At 48.2% G+C, this 16,929-nt stretch overlaps 1 protein-coding gene across 1 annotated transcript in view; it reads left to right on the top strand.

Moving 5' to 3' along the window:
- CLSTN2 (calsyntenin 2) overlaps window positions 1–14,792 on the top strand; it is a 655,546-nt gene extending 640,754 nt beyond the window's left edge. Inside the window, exons 11-17 of the mRNA XM_007446973.1 lie at window positions 2,346–2,494; window positions 6,492–6,709; window positions 10,655–10,825; window positions 11,320–11,465; window positions 11,596–11,719; window positions 12,503–12,687; window positions 14,610–14,792. Of these exons, the coding sequence (XP_007447035.1) occupies window positions 2,346–2,494; window positions 6,492–6,709; window positions 10,655–10,825; window positions 11,320–11,465; window positions 11,596–11,719; window positions 12,503–12,687; window positions 14,610–14,792 (1,176 nt within the window). The remainder of the gene's footprint in view (window positions 1–2,345; window positions 2,495–6,491; window positions 6,710–10,654; window positions 10,826–11,319; window positions 11,466–11,595; window positions 11,720–12,502; window positions 12,688–14,609) is intronic.
- Window positions 14,793–16,929: the final 2,137 nt, after the last annotated feature.

Raw genomic sequence — 16,929 nt, 5'->3', positions numbered from 1 at the left:
AGGGAAAGAAGAACAGTGAGGGCAGCGGGGGACCATTCACTCATTCATCTAACAGGGGCTTCCAGGGCACTAGGACAAGGTTCTGAGATTCGGGGATAACAGTCGGAGCCCCTGTCCTCAGTGAGCTCCTAGTCACTGCGCTATAATAATTATACTACCATTTCATAGCACTATAGGAGCTCAGTGGGGACCTAAGTGAGGGAAGCTGGGGAGGCTTCAAGGAGGAGGTAACAATGAAACAATCACATGATAGGTGAAAGACACAAAGACTGAGCTATCAGTTGGCTGGGGGTCACAATGCAAGGGACTTACTACGTGGGACAATGGCACCACAGTACTCATGAGATACCGACCTCCTGATAGGGTCCGGACACGGAACACGAACTCTTGTAAAGACATCCGAGTCATATCAGGGAAAAGCTAATATAAATAGATTTTCCCTTAAAAGCTTGAAAACATACTCAATCTACTTCATGGAAAGAGTAATGCAAAATAAAACTACACTAAGATAGTATTTATCACCTATCAGATTGACAAAAGTCCCAAGTTTGACAGCACGCTCTGTTGAGGTTTTGAAAGAACATTCTCATACGCTGTGAGAGGGAGAGCATATTGGTATAATCCCTAGCAATGGAAAATTTGCAACATTTGTCAAAATTTAAACTGTATATACTCTTTGACCTAGCAATTTCCCTTGTAGGGATTTATACTACAGATACATTTACACACTTAGGAAATGTTATATATATAAGATTATTCATTGTGCCATTATTAGTATAAGACTGGAAATAACCCAATGTTCATATTAGGAGACTGGTTAAGTAAATTGTTTAATATTAAATAATATTAAACAACTTAAAAAAAAATAAAAGATCTCCAAGACAAAAGCGAAGTGAAAAAAGCAAAGTACAGTATAGTATGTAACAAGCTTACCTTTGGTGTAAGAAAGGAGAAAAATGGGAATCTATATTCATTGATTATATATTCATAAAATGCTTAAGTATAACTGTCAGGATACACTAGGTTATGCTGCAGTAACAAGTGACTAAAATTTCAGTGAGTTATACAGCAATATTTTTTTATTGTGTGCACTTCATGCCCCCCTCATGCAGGGGGCCCCCCTTCATGCAGCCCTGCCCCCCTCACTGTGAGACCCAGGCTGATAGACCATTAGGGAACTTTGCAGATTTCATGGCAGAGGGAGAGGGAATTAACTGGCTGTGAAATCTACCACCCGGGTGTGAACCAAACAATACCTCTGCCCACTTTTTGTTGGCCAAAGCAAGTCACATGACCACTATCGAGCGCAACAGGACAAAAATGTATATCCTGTATGGACGAGTACCATAAATCACATGATCAAGCCTGTTGACAGGCTTGTATAAGCATCTCACTGGGAGGGGGAAACAACTAATTTTGAACAATAATGCAATTTGTCACTAAGAAATTAACGGAACAGTGATCACCTGTGGGATAAGGTTGAGGAAATTGGTTGGATAGGAGGTAGGAATAAGATGGACACTTTCACTTAGCACATATATATATTTGAATATATATGCTCCATGCTCCATTCAAAGAAGAGTAAATGCTGGGAACACCACGGAAGAGACAAGTCTGGATCTACTTTATCTGGTTTGAGGACCCAAGTGACTCAGTGGGGAGCATCGTAGCCCCTGGGCCTTCACCCAGCGTGGGATACCAAGGACCCAGGATAGAATAGATAGATAGATAACGAACCTAGGGCAGCTGGCAGGCATGTAAACAGCAAGTGATTAAAACTCATGGGAAACCAGAGTTTAGCACCTAGAAGGCAAGACCAAGAATCGGATCAAAGAGAGAAGGAAGGCCATTAACTTAAAAATGAACTTTAAGGTTGGAAACTAAAAAGATGGGACATGGGTCAGGAGGTGGAGTGCAGGGTGAATGGGGAAAGCAGTTCAAGACCAAAGTCAAGACAGCAAAAGCCCCAGGTTTCCGGGCTATGAGCTGAGGGGGTGGCAGTCCAAGAGCTGAAAGTTTCTGGTAGGGACCCCATAGTAGCCCAGAGCACGAGCCCACCAAAGGCTGGGCCCCAAGAGCACTGTGTCTGTGGCTCCCGGTGGTATTACCAGGAGTTTATAATCCACGGGGAATCTTACAGAGGAGGGTCCCGAAGCCCACCAGAGGGCAGCAGGGATTGCTTGAGGGGTTAAAACAGTTACCTGTGCACACAGCTCCTGCACTTGCAGATGCTCTGGAGACGCCTGTGCGGGCCTTAGTGGCCTTTGCATGGAGATGGAGGGTCTCCGTGAGACTGGGTACATGGTTGATCATTCTCTCCTGTGATACTGCTTTCTGTCTTCCAGTATCATTTCAACCCCTCGCAGTCTGTCCTGGTGATGGAAGGTGACGACATTGGGAACATCAACCGTGCCCTCCAGAAGGTCTCCTACATCAACTCCAGGCAGTTCCCAACCGTGGGTGTGCGGCACCTGAAAGTCTCTTCCAAGGTCCAGTGAGTGGACGCTGGGCAGCCTGGGGCTCAGCCAAGGCATCAGGGATGGTCCCTGGGAATGTTCTCTCGTAAAACAGGATTCACCTCTCTTCAACTATTGGCAGCTTCTCTGCTCTCCCTATGAGGACACCCCAATGGATCTGTGTTCTGTTTTTGTTGTTTTTTTTTTTAAGTGAAATATAGTTGACATACAATGTTTTGTTAGTTTCAGGTGTACTGCTTAGTGATCTGATATTTACATACACTATGAAATGATCACTATGATAAGTCTGGTAACCATAGGTCCCTTTACAGATTTATTACAATGTTATTGACCATATTCCTTATGCTGTATGTTACATCCCTGTGGATTTTTTATTTTATAACTGGAGGTGCGTACCTCTTAATCTCCTTCACCTATTTCACCCCAACCCCAACCCCCTCCCTTCTGGCAACCACCTGTTCTCTGAATCTATGAGTTTGTTTTTGTTTTGTTTTTTAGATTCCACATGTAAGTGAAACCATACGGTCTTTCTCTGTCTGACTTATTTCACTTAGCATAACACCCTCTAGATCTATTCGTGCTGTTGCCAATTGTAAGATTTTATTTTTTTTCTCATGACTTAGTAATATTCCGTGTGTGTGTGTGTGTGTGTATATATATATATATATATATATACACACACACATCATTTATTATTATAGTATTAATATGTGTTAAATATATACTATATTACAAATATATATCATAAAAATATATATATATATATATATATATATACACACACACCATAAATATATAAAACCACATCTTCTTTATCCAACCATCTATCCTTGGACAGTTAGGTTGCTTCCATATCTTGGTCAATGTAAATAATGCTGCAATGAACATTAGTGTGCATATATCTTATCGAATTACCATTTTTATTTTCTTCAGGTAAATACCCAAAAGTGAAACTGCTGGATTATAAGGCAGCTCTATTTTTAGTTTTTGAGGGGAACCTCCATACTGTTTTCCATAGTGGCGGCACGAATATACGTTCCCACCAATAGTGTTTAGAGGTTTCCTTTTCTCTCCATGCTCGCCAACACTTTTTATTTATTTTATTTTTGATATTAGCCATTCTGACAGGGGTGAGGTGGTACCTCATTGTGGTTTTGATTCACATTTCCCTGATGATTAGTGATGTTGAACATCTTTTCATGTGTCTGTTGGCTATCAGTATGTCTCCTTTGCAAAAATGTTTATTCAGGTCCTCTGCCCATCTTTTAACTGGGTTATCTGTTTTTTGCTGTTGAGTTGTATAAATTCTTTGTATATTTTGGATATTAACCCCTTACTATGTAAGATTACTTGCAAATATCTTCTCCTATTCATCAGGCTGGCTTTTTATATTGTTGATGGTTTCCTTCACTGTGCTCAAAGCTTTTTAGTTGGATGTAGTCCCATGGGTTTATTTTTGCTTTTGTCTCTGTTGCCTGAGCAGACACATCCAAAAAAATATTACTAAGACCGATGTCAAAGAGCACACGGCCTATGCTTTCTTCTAGGAGTTTTATGGCTTCAGGTCTTTCTCATTTTGAGTTTACTTTTGTGTATGGTGTGAGAAAGTAGTCCAGTTCTATTCTTTTGCATGTAGATGTCCAGTTTTCCCAACACCAGTTATTGAAGAAGCTGTCTTTTCCTCATTTTATATTCTTGCCTCCTTTATCATTGATTAATTGACCATATATGCATGGGTTCGGTTCTGAGCTCTCTATTCTGTTCCACTGATTTACGTGTCTGTTTTTGTGCCAATACCATACTGTTTGGATTACTCTAGGTTCATAGCATAGTCTGAAGTCATGAGTGTGATACCTTCAGCTTTGTTCTTCTTTCTCAAGATTGTTTTGGCTATTTGAGATCTTTTATGGTTTTAAACAAATTTTAGAATTATTTGTTCTAGTCTGGTGAAAAATACCATTGGCATTTTGATAGAGATTGAATTGAATCTGTAGATTGCCTTGGGTCGTATGGTCATATTAATAATATTATTTCTTCTAATCCATGAGCATGGTATATCTTTCCATTTGTTTGTAATGTCTTTAATTTCTTTCAGCAATGTCTTGTAGTTTTCTAAGTAGAGGTCTTCTACCTTCTTGGTTAAGATTTATCCCTAGGTATTTTATTCTTTTTGATGCGATTGTAAATGGGATTGTTTTTTAATTTCTTTTTCTGACAGGCTGTTGTCAGTGTACAGAAACACAACAGATTTCTGTGTATTAATTTTGTATCATGCAACTTACTGAATTCATTTATTAGTTCTAATAGATTTGGGTAGCATCTTTAGGATTTTTCTGTGTATAGTATCATGCTCAACAAATGTTTATTAATTCAATTAAATTAACCAACCTAGCCTTGATAGAGCTCCTAAATACCATGAGTATGCAAGAGAAAGAAAAGGCATGGTTCCTGTCCCCAGGGATCAGAGTTAAATTAAGGAAATGAGACCATCATTGTGACCTTTAAATAACACCCTTACTGGCCTATCAAATCATTTCTCAGCCAAACAGCTGCTTGGGAGGGCAGCTAGGAAGGGGACCCCAGAAAAACTCCTGAGAAGCAGAAAGGGAGCCACCTGGCACCTGGAGCCAGAAAAAGGAACCAGAAAGACAGGAACAAGGGTTGGAAAGATGGGTCTGCTGACTGCCATGTTGCCGGGGCCTGGGACAGATGCTAGGATGAAGTCCACAGATGGCAATTACATTCAACAGTTCTAGTGATGGAGAAAGTGCTCCCACCTCCACACTAAAGGCCACCCCTGGAGGCTGGGGGTAGGCAGCCAGCACCTCCAGGTCAGCACCACACTGCAGTGAAGAAAAGGGACCAGACTGGCTAGTCTCCAGCCCTAGGACCAGGCTTCCATAAACTGGCAAGGGGAGGGGCGTCCTCTGTAAATGGTAGGGTTGGTGCCACAAAGGCAAAAAATCTGGAAGCCCGAGCCCACCACTTACTTCCACACCTTGCCCACCCTGGAGAAGATGGGGTGTCTCAGCCTATCCTTCCCCCAGGAACTTTGCCAAGGGATGCAAGTTGATGGCTGCCACCAGCTGGAGTCCACCCATCATTCCCAGAGCATCTCTCTAGACCCTGGGGTTCTCCATTTTAGCTTAGGTCTTTGGTCTAGATGATCAGCAGAGAGTGCCAGTGACACACATGCCTGATGAGGTCTGCTGACACTGTCAGATCTGTCAACATTTACTGAGCTCCATCCATGATGCAGGCTCCTGGGCAGCTTCCTATCTACATGTCATCTGCATTTAAGCCTTACTACTATAAGGTAATTAATTATTCATCCCCACTGTATAGATGAAGAGACTGAGGTTCACAGGAGTCGTGCCCCTTGCCCAGAGCCTTCCAGTCCAGGAGTGGCAGAGCCAGGCATGGACCCTTGCCTGTCTCACTTCTGAGGCTTTGCTCTTGTTGTCACACCACTCTGGCTCCCAGATACTTTTGTGGCAGTGTATCAGGAAAAAGGAGTATGATTACAATAGCAGTCTGCTGGCACATCTGGAAGAGGCACCGCACTTGTGTGATATCCTTGTAGAGAGAGAACATATACGCTGTTCCGGCAGGCAGGAGAGTTTAGCCCTGGGGTCTCACTCAGTAAGATGGCTGTAACTAACCAGCGAGACAACAATTTATTTACCAAATCCTTATGCGCATAACAAGCAGCTGCTGTCTAATTAATGTTGCCATTGATTACTTTGTTAAAGGATAATTAAAGGTCTAATGGTTACTTGTTGCTGGTATAGAAAATTCCTATTTCACCCCAGGAGCTAATCTTTTCAAGTCCCTAGATTGCTAGTAGCTGTAACTAAAATGCGGCTTTGAATCTGAATGTGTGTTGACATCCTCAGAGGCTCTCAGGCAGTCAGGATGTCTCGTGGAGGACCAGAGGTGGCTGTATGTATCTTTGTCCGTGGCCGGATGATTCCAGGGCTTGCTCTTCAGTTGCCGTGACTGCTGTTTTCCCAGATGCTTTGGAGAAGATGTGTGTATCAGCCTCCCCGACGTGGACGCCTACGTGATGGTGCTGCAGGCCGTCGAGCCCCAGATCACCCTCCATGGCACGGACCGCGTCTGGAGACCCACTGCCCAGTTTGAAAGCGCCAAAGGGGTTACCCTCTTCCCCGACATCAAGATTGTGAGCACCTTCGCTAAAACCGAGGCCCCCGGTGACTTGAAGGCCACAGGTACAGGCGCACACTGGGTTGGGGGGTGGGTGGGACCTTAAATTCTCACGTAAAGTATGATTCTCATCAATCACACTTCAGGACAACTGAGGTATTGTTCACCATAGCGGGGCAATTTATGATAACGGAACAAAAAAGCCTGGAAACAATGCAGATAAATAACAGAGAGGAATGACTGGCTTAGCAAATTGTGGTACCCCCATTGAAGAGGTATGATGTTGGAGGGAAGGCACTTATGCCAAACAGCAAGTTAAAAAAAAAAGCAAGATGCAAATTACAGAGTAGCTACATGTAGAGTGATCACAAGTCTGTCAAGAAAAAAATATGTAGAAAAATGCCCAGAAGGAAACACACCTAATGCTAACAGTGATATTCTCTGAGAAGCAGGAAAACAGCCAATTTGTTTCTGCTCCCCTTCACTTCTCTACAACTGCAAAATGTTCTGTAGTACACGTGTATTATTTTGGTTGTGAGAAGAAAAGTTAAAGAAGCATGAAGAAAAAAATAGAGCTGCATCTTAATATATACACCGTAAAAGTCCCCTTTGGCAACATCACTCTCAACTCTCAGGGGACTTTCCAGTTGTTCTTTCCAACAGTTTCATTGTCGGCAGGGCTGTTCAGTAAAAGTAATTCGAATTGTCTGCCAGGAAGAAACACTGAGTTGCTCTGAAAGCTACGGTATATTCGGCTGCTGGGGGGGTAGAGGGATGGAAGGATATGGAAGGAAGGCAGGAAAACCTGGCGCCCAGATCTACGGGGGGAATACGAGTTTGAGAACCGTCCTTTGCTGCCTCCTCCAAAAGAATGTTTTCAACTCTCCCTCTCCCCCTCCCAGAGCAGCTGCTAACGATGTGCTAGTGCCAGTGGGCCTGAGTTCCCGAAGGGCTGCTTCTATAATAATCCTAACTACCCACTGCCTTCAAGCATGCTGGTCCCCAGCAAATGGGATGCCTGGCAAGACAGCCCTTCTTAGCTCACAAAAATAGATGGTGTTATACCACCTGTCTGGGCAGGGCCGTTTCCCAGTTACTCTCCAAGGTGCATTAGGTCGTGTGATCTTCCCTCTTGCCCTCATCTGTGGCTAACATCAGACAGGAAAAGGAAGGGCCTCCGACTGCGGTGGCTGCAGGCCGTAGCTGAGAGTATCTGGATTCCCGAGGCCTGACATCAGCCTACAGGCAACGCAGGGACAAGCAATTATCTGGGTCCACATCTCACCTTCTGTTTATGAGAGGTGCATGCAGACTGCGTAGCCAAGTGCCCGAGAGCTATTGTCAGTACTTTTACAATTTCACTTTTATCGTTGTAAGAATAATCATTATTATGGGTGCCGTAAACAAGCAGGCTAATGGCATCTGCCACCCGTGACCCTCTCCACCACCATCTTCTGCCCTCATCGACTCACTCTTTGTGCTGTTTCAGTACCAATGACATCACACCCCTCTCTCCCTCTGTGTTAGCTTACATGTCTACTCACTCTCTACCCTCGGCCTGGAAGCTCCCACTCTGTCCCGTTCCCCATTATTGCTGACAAAAATCTCTACCTTCAACCCCTCTTCCAGAAGACCCCACCACCCTGACCCCAGGCTGGTACTGTACACGCCCAACCACTCTGTACGCTTCCAGCCCCTAGCGCTCTCTCTCACACACACTGGCGAGCCCTCGGTGATGATTATCTGTTTATTAAACCAGACAAGGATCTCCTCCAGAGCCCAACTTACTGATTTGCCAGTAAGTCCCTGAGCCCAGTACAGTCCCTTCAGCACAGTGGGAATCAGGGAAACTGATGGAAGATTTTGTCCATATGCAAGCGCAAGAGAACGAGAGAAAATGGTGGAGTGAACACGCCCCCTACCTAGGGTGAGCAATCAGTCAGCAGTTGGGTCATAGGAGCCAGGATGACCCAACCTGACCTGACAAGAGTACGGCTCCCAAGAATACCCAGAAATCACAGGCCATTCGAAAGAGAGATATATGTGTACCATTATTAATGACAGACTTCGTTAAGTGTATATTAACATGCTTTTAGATTTTGCCAACGCTACACGAAGCCATTGAGATTGGCAAGCATTTAAAAAGTAAGTGTACGAAATTATTTATAACAACATATACCCGTTGAGAGCAAAAAATGTTTCTGGTATCCCTTAAAAACTAAACAAAATAAAATAATTATTTAAAATAGCTCTCTCATCTTTTGTGAATCCTTTAAAAATTTGTTTTCATAAATGTTTTATCATGCACAAAATACACCAGTCTGCTTAATGAGTAAATATACTTATTTAAATGATCTCTAGTTCACAAATTTTTCAATATAAGCCCGCAAGATCAAAAATATTCGAAGACCACCAGCCCAGAGGTTGAGACTTTCACAAAGTGTGGGATCAGAAGGTCATGGTTGCCGTCCAGCTCCTCCCCTGTTGTCTGTGTGACCCCAGGCAATCCACCACACCCCACCCCATGGGCTGTCCATTCCCCCATCAGTGAAATGGGAATAGTAATATACCCCCTCTAGTGTCTGTCTGTTAGGATTTCCTTTGCACTGTGCCTGGCATATAGCAAGGACTCCATAACTACTAATCACTTTTTATCTTAAAGTAGGATTTTCAATTAGGACTGCCAACCTGTCCAGCATTCAAATACTCAGACACTCCCCTGGGAAACTTGGGGTCATAGTATCAGGCAAGGACGGCTAGGCTGTCCAGGAACCAGAAACACAGGAACAAGGGTTGGAAAGATGGGTCTGCTGGCTGCCATGTTGCCAGGGCCTGCTGGGACAGATGCCAGGATAAAGTCCACAGATGGCAATTACATTCAACAGTTCTAGTGATGGAGAAATTGCTCCCACCTCCACACTAAAGGCCACCCCTGGAGGCTGGGGGTAGGGAGCCAGCACCTCCAGGTCAGCACCACACTGCAGTGAAGAAAAGGGACCAGACTGGCTAGTCTCCAGCCCTAGGACCAGCCTTCCATAAACTGGCAAGGGGAGGGGTGTCCTCTGCAAATGGTAGGGTTGGTGCCACCCAAGCCGACCACTTACTTCCACACCTTGCCCACCCTGGAGAAGTTGGAGTGTCTCAGCCTACCCTTCCCCCAGGAACTTTTCCAAGGGATGCAACAGCTTGCCAACAAGACTAACCAATTTACTTATTTAATTATATCACCAGTGCAGCTCCACTTCAGCAATGTGTCGTTGCCAGCCCCTCAGATACCGAAGAGATAGTCACGCAAAGTGCTTCTGCCCCTGAGAAGTTCAGAGTCTGCTGGGAGAGACAGAGACACACACCATGACCACACGGGGAAAGCGATGAGAGCCTGGTGGAGGGGCACTCATCTCTGGTCCCAAAGGAGACCATTCCTTCTTGAGCATCTATTCTGTGCCACACATTGTTTTCAATCCTCTCAATGCCCTTACCTCTTTACAGATAAGGAAATTGAGCTGTAGGTGGTTTCTCTAATACTATACGGCTTCTCAGAAGCAGCACTGGTATTCAAATTCACATCTTTTTTTTTTTTTGCGGTACGCAGGCCTCTCATGTTGTGGCCTCTCCCGTTGCGGAGCACAGGCTCCGGACGCGCAGGCTCAGCGGCCATGGCTCACGGGCCCAGACGCTCCGCTGCCTGTGGGATCTTCCCGGACCGGGGCACGAACCCGTGTCCCCTGCATCGGCAGGCGGACTCCCAACCACTGCGCCACCAGGGAAGCCCTAAATTCACATCTTTTGACTGCTGTGTTCATGCTCTTCACATAAATTCGTGCCGCCCAGCCTCAGGGGCTGCCTGGACATCCATCTGAGCAGTGGAGGTGATATTTGGGATCGCCCAGCCTCTCCTCCTGACCCAGCCTGAGCCTGGGGTTCAGTGACGGAGGAGGAAGACAGTGTGTCAGGGCCATGACCTGAGCTGTCCTCACTCCTGTGTTCTCCATGTGTCTGTCTTCCCACAGCCCCCAAATCAAAAGTTTTTGAAGAAATGCTCCACAACTTAGATTTCTGTGACATTTTAGTGCTGGGAGGGGACTTGGACCCCAAACAAGAGTGCTTGGAGCTCAGCCACAGCGAGCTCCACCAGCGACACCTGGACGCCACCAACTCCACGGCCGGCTACTCCATCTACGGTAAGGCCGCGCTCAGTCCTGCGCCTGGTGGTCCCTTCTCAGTGGCCCTGTCCAGGGAGCCATGAGTGTGATGGAAGCTCCATCTCCTGTGGAGGTGGGTCAGGAGGGAGCCCTTGACCTCAGAGCGTGGACTTCTAGCCCCCACTTTGGCGAGCTATTCCAGTATCCTGGGGAATTGGCTCTCATTCCACTCCTGGGGAAATCTGTAGAGACTAGGCGGGTGCCTACTCTTATCATGTTTGATCTCAGCAAGTATTACAGCAACATTTGGCAGATTGAGGCCAAACGTTCTGGTCAGAGCCCAATCTACGTGGAAATTCTGTGCTTCAGTTTAACTGGCCCCTTAGAATGTCTGCACTGGCACAGTGTCTGCCCCTAAACACCCTGAGCTCTTACCCTCACCGACTTCAGGAGACCCACACCGCCAGCAGCTGCAGCCTGTCTCCCCAGCCCCTCTTCTGCCTTCTTACGACGGGTGTGGTCTCTTGACACAGGTGTGGGCTCCATGAGCTGCTATGAGCAGGTGCTACGTCACATCCGCTACCGCAACTGGCATCCAGCTGCCCTGGAGGCCCGGCGGTTCAGGCTCAAGTGCTCGGAACTCAATGGGCGCTACACCAGCAATGAGTTCAACTTGGAGGTGAGTGAGTCCCGCAGTTGTGAGGGAAGCCCCGGCCCGCCCATTCATTCACTTCGCTTATATGGGAGAACTGCGGCCACTGGTCCACCTGCCACTCCCGGCCCGCAGCATCGCTCCCTGCTCTTCTCAGGTCAGCGTCCTCCATGAGGTCAGGGTCTCAGACAAGGAGCACGTCAACCACCTCATCGTGCAGCCACCCTTCCTCCAGTCTGTCCACCACCCGGAATCCCAGACTAGCATCCAGCGCAGTTCAGGTAGGTCACATGGGAGGAGGGACCTCAGGACACCAGGTGCTGATGGTGACTCAAGACCGTCCACTCAACAGACAGTTAGGGTGCAGCAGCGCCAGAGGCGCCCAGAACTGAAGGAGGTGCCCGGCCGTGCAGAAGCTATGGGCCTGGCTGTGAGGCACTCACAGCCTCAGGAGGGCACAGGTCAAGTAGACAAGAAGTTATAAGAAATGTATAATAGCAGAGGTTACAAAGGGCTGGGGTAAAATTTTGCAAGTCCTCTTAGACCCAACTCAAAGCTACAGGCTGTATGTAGCCTTCCCTGAGCCCCTCACACATGCTCACGCACACGTATGCACCATATTGCAAAGTCTCCCACCCTTACTTCTGTTCCAGTACCTTCCATATTGTCTTCCTATCTGGCGGGCACTTCTGTCTGTCCCGACTGAACTCCACAGTTTCTAGCTCTCGGGGGGAGGGGAAGGGGGCTGCCCTATGCTTTGATGGAAAAAGCAAGAGATCAAAGAGAATGTGCACTTATTGAGCACCTAGTATGTGCCTCTGTGGAAATTCACATAGATGATTTCATTTGCTCCTCACACCTACCCATGGGATAGGAATGATGAAGTCTACTATATAGATGAAAAAAGTGAAGCCCAGACAGAGTAAGGTTCTGACCCAGAGCTCTCCAACTGGGCAGCGTAGGGCAGATTTTTAACCTACACGTGGATGTTTCAATCGTGTTCCATCCCAAGGGTGAGCTAGTCCCTCGCTCACCACGTCCTGCGAATTCCTTCCTCATTCCAGTGGTCCCGAGCATTGCCACGGTGGTCATCATCATCTCCGTGTGCATGCTACTGTTTGTCGTGGCCATGGGCATGTACCGGGTCCGGATCGTCCACCAGCACTTCACCCAGGAGTCTGAGGCTGCCAAGGAAGCCGAGATGGATTGGGACGACTCGGCACTTACTATCACGGTCAACCCCATGGAGGTAACAGTCGTCACACGGGGGCTGGGGGCTCAGAGGGGGATGCCTCTCCCCCACCCAGCTCCATCCTTCCTGTGCCAGAAGCCCTGCCCATCCAGCCCAGCCCCACTGGTCCTTCCCTTCTCCGGGCTCCTCCAGCCTCTCAATCTGCATGAGCCACACTTACCCACCAAATGCATTCCCTGCTTAAAAACGTGTGAATTGCTCTCACCCAACAAACAAAACTAGATATTTCTTAAGGCAAGCAGCCACGTAGTGTCTGTCCCTGGCCTCCCCTGTAGTATTTAGCTCAGAGCTGACTCACTCTCAGGGACTCGGTATTGAATTTTTGATTAGCTACCAGTATAAATTAGATGGCTTTGCTCCATCTGCCTGCAGAGCTCACTTAAAGACTCAGAATACGTTAATACAAAAACCCAATGATAATGCCTGCCATTCATTGAGCCCCCATCACGCCAGCACTGCACAGGGTCCTCAACACGCACCACCTCATTTAATCTTCCCACCAACCTGTGAAGTGGGAGTCACCCTCCTCATTTACCAAAGGTAGGACCAACTCCGAGAGGGAGAGTAAAGTACTCAAACTCGCAGACCTGGTAACGGCACCACCAGTATTCAAACCCACGCCTGTCTGATTCTAAAGTTATCTTTCCAGTTGGCCATCAGCCCCCAGAATCCACCCATGAGTGTCCAAATGTCCCTGACCTGGACATAGGACACTCAAGAAAAGCCGCTTCCGTCGGGCCCTTTGGTCTGCCCATGGCTGCTGGGTGGGGGGAAAGGCAGGAGTAAGAAAGCGAGCGAGTCAGTGGCCATGAGGAGGAGCCACTGAGGAATGAAAAGTATCCCAGCCGGTCCCCAGTTTCCCCGCCTCACCTGGCCTCCTGCTCCAACTTCAGAGCCAGCGTACCAATGCCAGTCAGCTCGTCCCAGCGTGTGCTGTAGGTATAGGGCTGAGCGCACCACTCTGGGGACCCCAGCATTTCCACCTTCAGAGAGCTGAGCCTTGGGCCTAGGAGGCAAGATCATTATGCCTGGAGCGCTCTGAGTACCCGGCCAGAGCGTGCTCACCAAGGGCTAACCCGGTGATGCCTGCAGTCAGTGAAGCATGAGCAGGGAGAGCCTTTGGGGCTGTCCAGGGAAGATTTCTTGAAGCCTCAGAGAGGCCTTGAAGAATGAGTAGGATCTGGGGGAGGCACAGGTAAAAGAGAAAACACTCCAGAGATGGGATGTAGCCAAGCATGGGCTCACATCTCTTATGGCTGGTTTATGAACTCAAAACATAAATCCAGAAATAAGATTTGACTGGAATTGCCAAAAAGCTGGGGGGAGGGGGAGGGCGCTGGAAAAGCGTGGGGTAGAGTTTGAGGACACAAACCCCCAGGGGTGAGGGGCAGGCGTGGAAAATGAGGACCGTGAACCCTGTCCTTCTGAAAGGAGTATTTTGGAGGGGCGGCACAGCCACGTCTCGGCTTAGAAGACCTTCTGCTCCCAGAGACATTATTTTCCCACCTGGAAGAGGGGTACAAGCTTAAATGCTATCCTCGCATTGAGAAGCAAGTCATTAAAGACTTGGACACCTATGTAGATAGGTTTCAGAAATGCCAGAAAAGAAACTTTGGCCCGAAAGCCTCCCTGAATGAGGCATGGGATCGGCCTCAATGTCCAATGTTTAAAACGCAACGATTTACCTTGAGGTTGGGTCCTGGAATTTGCCATTTCTTGTCTTTGGCCTTAGCCCTCCGACTGGTCTTTCACCAAAGGACTTCCCTTCCAGGAAGCCTATCTCCCGGCCCAAGGGTTTAGCATCAAGGGAAGGAGTTGCAAGGGGCCCTAAACGTCTCCTTAATGGAGGGAGAAACAAACTCCAGCGTGGCTCCTGTTTGATCCCTGATGAGCGTTTCCCTTCTCTCCCTGCCATCCAGAAACACGGAGCCCCAGCACGTGGGGAAGATGAGACCGAGGAAGAGGAAGAGGAAGACCTAAGCTCGAGCAGCAGCGACTCCGAGGGCAGTGACGAGGAGTATGGGGTGGGCAGGGGCGGACACGGGCAGGGCGGAGCCGCGCAAGCGCAGCTGGAGTGGGATGACTCCACCCTCCCCTACTAGTGCCCGCCTTCTGCGCCCGCCCACGTGTCCCTTTTGGAAGCCCCACCCCGATGTACGCCCCAGCCTATCGCGTCGCCTCTGACTTCTATGACAGGTCCCGGCAGGCCTTCCCCAGCATCCTGGAACCCACCCTTTACGCCTTGGGTACTCCCCGCGTCCCAGCCCTGGGGCGGTTCCCAGAAGCCCAGCGTCATCCTCACTGGGGACTTCAGGGGGGACTTTGTCCTGTGGCCCCCACTTCTCTTGTCCTGGGCTCACCCAGCAGCCTGGATCCGTGGGTACCGTGTTTGCTCTTCCCTGCAAGGGAGGTCAGCCTTCATGTCGCTCCCCTACCTGGGCTCCACGTTCTCAGGGCCCTGAGGTTCCAGTCCCCCGTGCGGGCACTGACTCCGTGGTGTCTCCACACCGACCATCAGGTTCTTCGCACCTGACTCTCGAGGCTGCTTCCTACAAGCAGGATGGTCAGACTCCACACACCCGAGGTCTAAGTCCTCAACACTTCAAAGGAACGTCCGTACCGAATTAAGTTTGCAGGGAAGGGTTTGCCTAGGCTGTCCCCACTGCTCCCCCCCGCCACACATACGTGCTCTTCCATTTTGGAGAGCCTTTCCCTTTGTCCTTTTTGAGGCCACAGAAGCTCATATGAAAAGTCCGAAGCCAGGAGCAGGCCCTTGGCCACAGCAGGGCCTGGTTCCAGCCAGAGTTCTCTGAGAACCTGCCTTCCTGGCAGCTGCTGAGACCCGCGGTGCTGCCCTGCTGGGGGCTCCCACCACACGACACCATGAGGGCCAGGAAGCATTGCACGTAGCCACTGCCCTGGGTGACAGCTGTGACAAGCCTACAGCCAGGGCTCAGAAGGAAGGGCTTCATGGTGGACGCAGAGCTGGGTGACAGGGGTGGCTGGGCTCTCCCGGGCCAGAGGGCGACCCCAAGGTTGACAAGGCTCTCACTGTCTAGTCTTAGGGTCCCTCATCCCCTGGTTCACAGTTTTGCCTCTTGAGAAGAAACACTCCTCTTGGATGTTTTGGAACAAGCATGAACTGCGCCGAGTCTAAAATAAGAGTTTGGAGATTTAACTGCTAGAAATTAGAAGCATCTTTGCCATAATAACAGCTTCTTTCTTCTTCTCAGAAAAGGAGCAATGCTTTGGGTGGAGGGCAAATATATCCAAAAGCCATTTCCTTCTTTCCTACTTCTTTGTTTTAATAAGGAAACCTTTTCCATCTCCATCTTAACATGGACACTTTGGGAGGAGGCAGTTGCTATAGTAACTGGTCTGTGATCTTTTCTGGCGGAGAGTATAGCAGGCAAGAGCTAGGGCTGTTAGAGGACTTCCATGAGGCTCTAAGAACTTCTTTGTTTCAAATGTCTTGGGCTTTTTTTGTCCTCAGTATGTATGATCTGTCCCCTCTCTCCCCCACCCCAACTCCCAGCCCATCCCGTACTGGCATGGGCACAGAGCTGGTCCCTAGGCACAGGGTATTCAGGTTCAAAAGAAAGCTCGGAATCTGTTCATCCTACTCCCTGTGTCAGAGAGACACAGCTACTCTCCTACTCAGAGAGAGCTTATGAAGGGGGACCACCATCAATGTCTTTTAGTCTGACCTCCACCCAGTGAGGATCTGTGACAGGTCTTTGCAACCTTCTGATTTGAGGAAACCACCTTAGGCAGCCTTTTCCTTCGCCTAAAGTGTTTTTTGCATCTGTTTCCTCCTTTGAGCCTCACAATAATCCCATGAGGGAGTGGGGAAGGCCTGTTGTTAGACCCATTTTCATGATGAGTAAACTGAGGTTCAGAGATTCAGCATCTTGCTCAGAGTCATTCCGAGGCATAGACAAGATGGGACTCCCCACTCTTGGCCCAGTGCCTACCACCCTGATTCTACCTATTCGTATTCATGCAGCTAACAGGCATTGCTGAGGACCTACTACGTGCTAAGCGCTCTACCAGCAGCTGTGGGAAAGGGAGAAAGTGCAAGAAGCTCCTCCCTCAGAGGACTTGATGGTTGCAGAGGAGAAACAGGCATAGAAATCATACACGAGACAAATGCAGAGGGAGGGAGAGGAGAAGTCACAGCCTCTGATTTTCCCCTCCTTAGAAAAGACGCTGGCAGAAGTTTGGGGTCTTGTATTCATT

Source organism: Lipotes vexillifer, unplaced genomic scaffold (genome assembly GCF_000442215.2).
Source record: "Lipotes vexillifer unplaced genomic scaffold, Lipotes_vexillifer_v1.1 scaffold40, whole genome shotgun sequence".
Classification (NCBI taxonomy): domain Eukaryota; kingdom Metazoa; phylum Chordata; class Mammalia; order Artiodactyla; family Lipotidae; genus Lipotes; species Lipotes vexillifer.
Note: the sequence above shows the minus strand (reverse complement) of the source record. Positions and strands in the feature narration are given on the sequence as shown.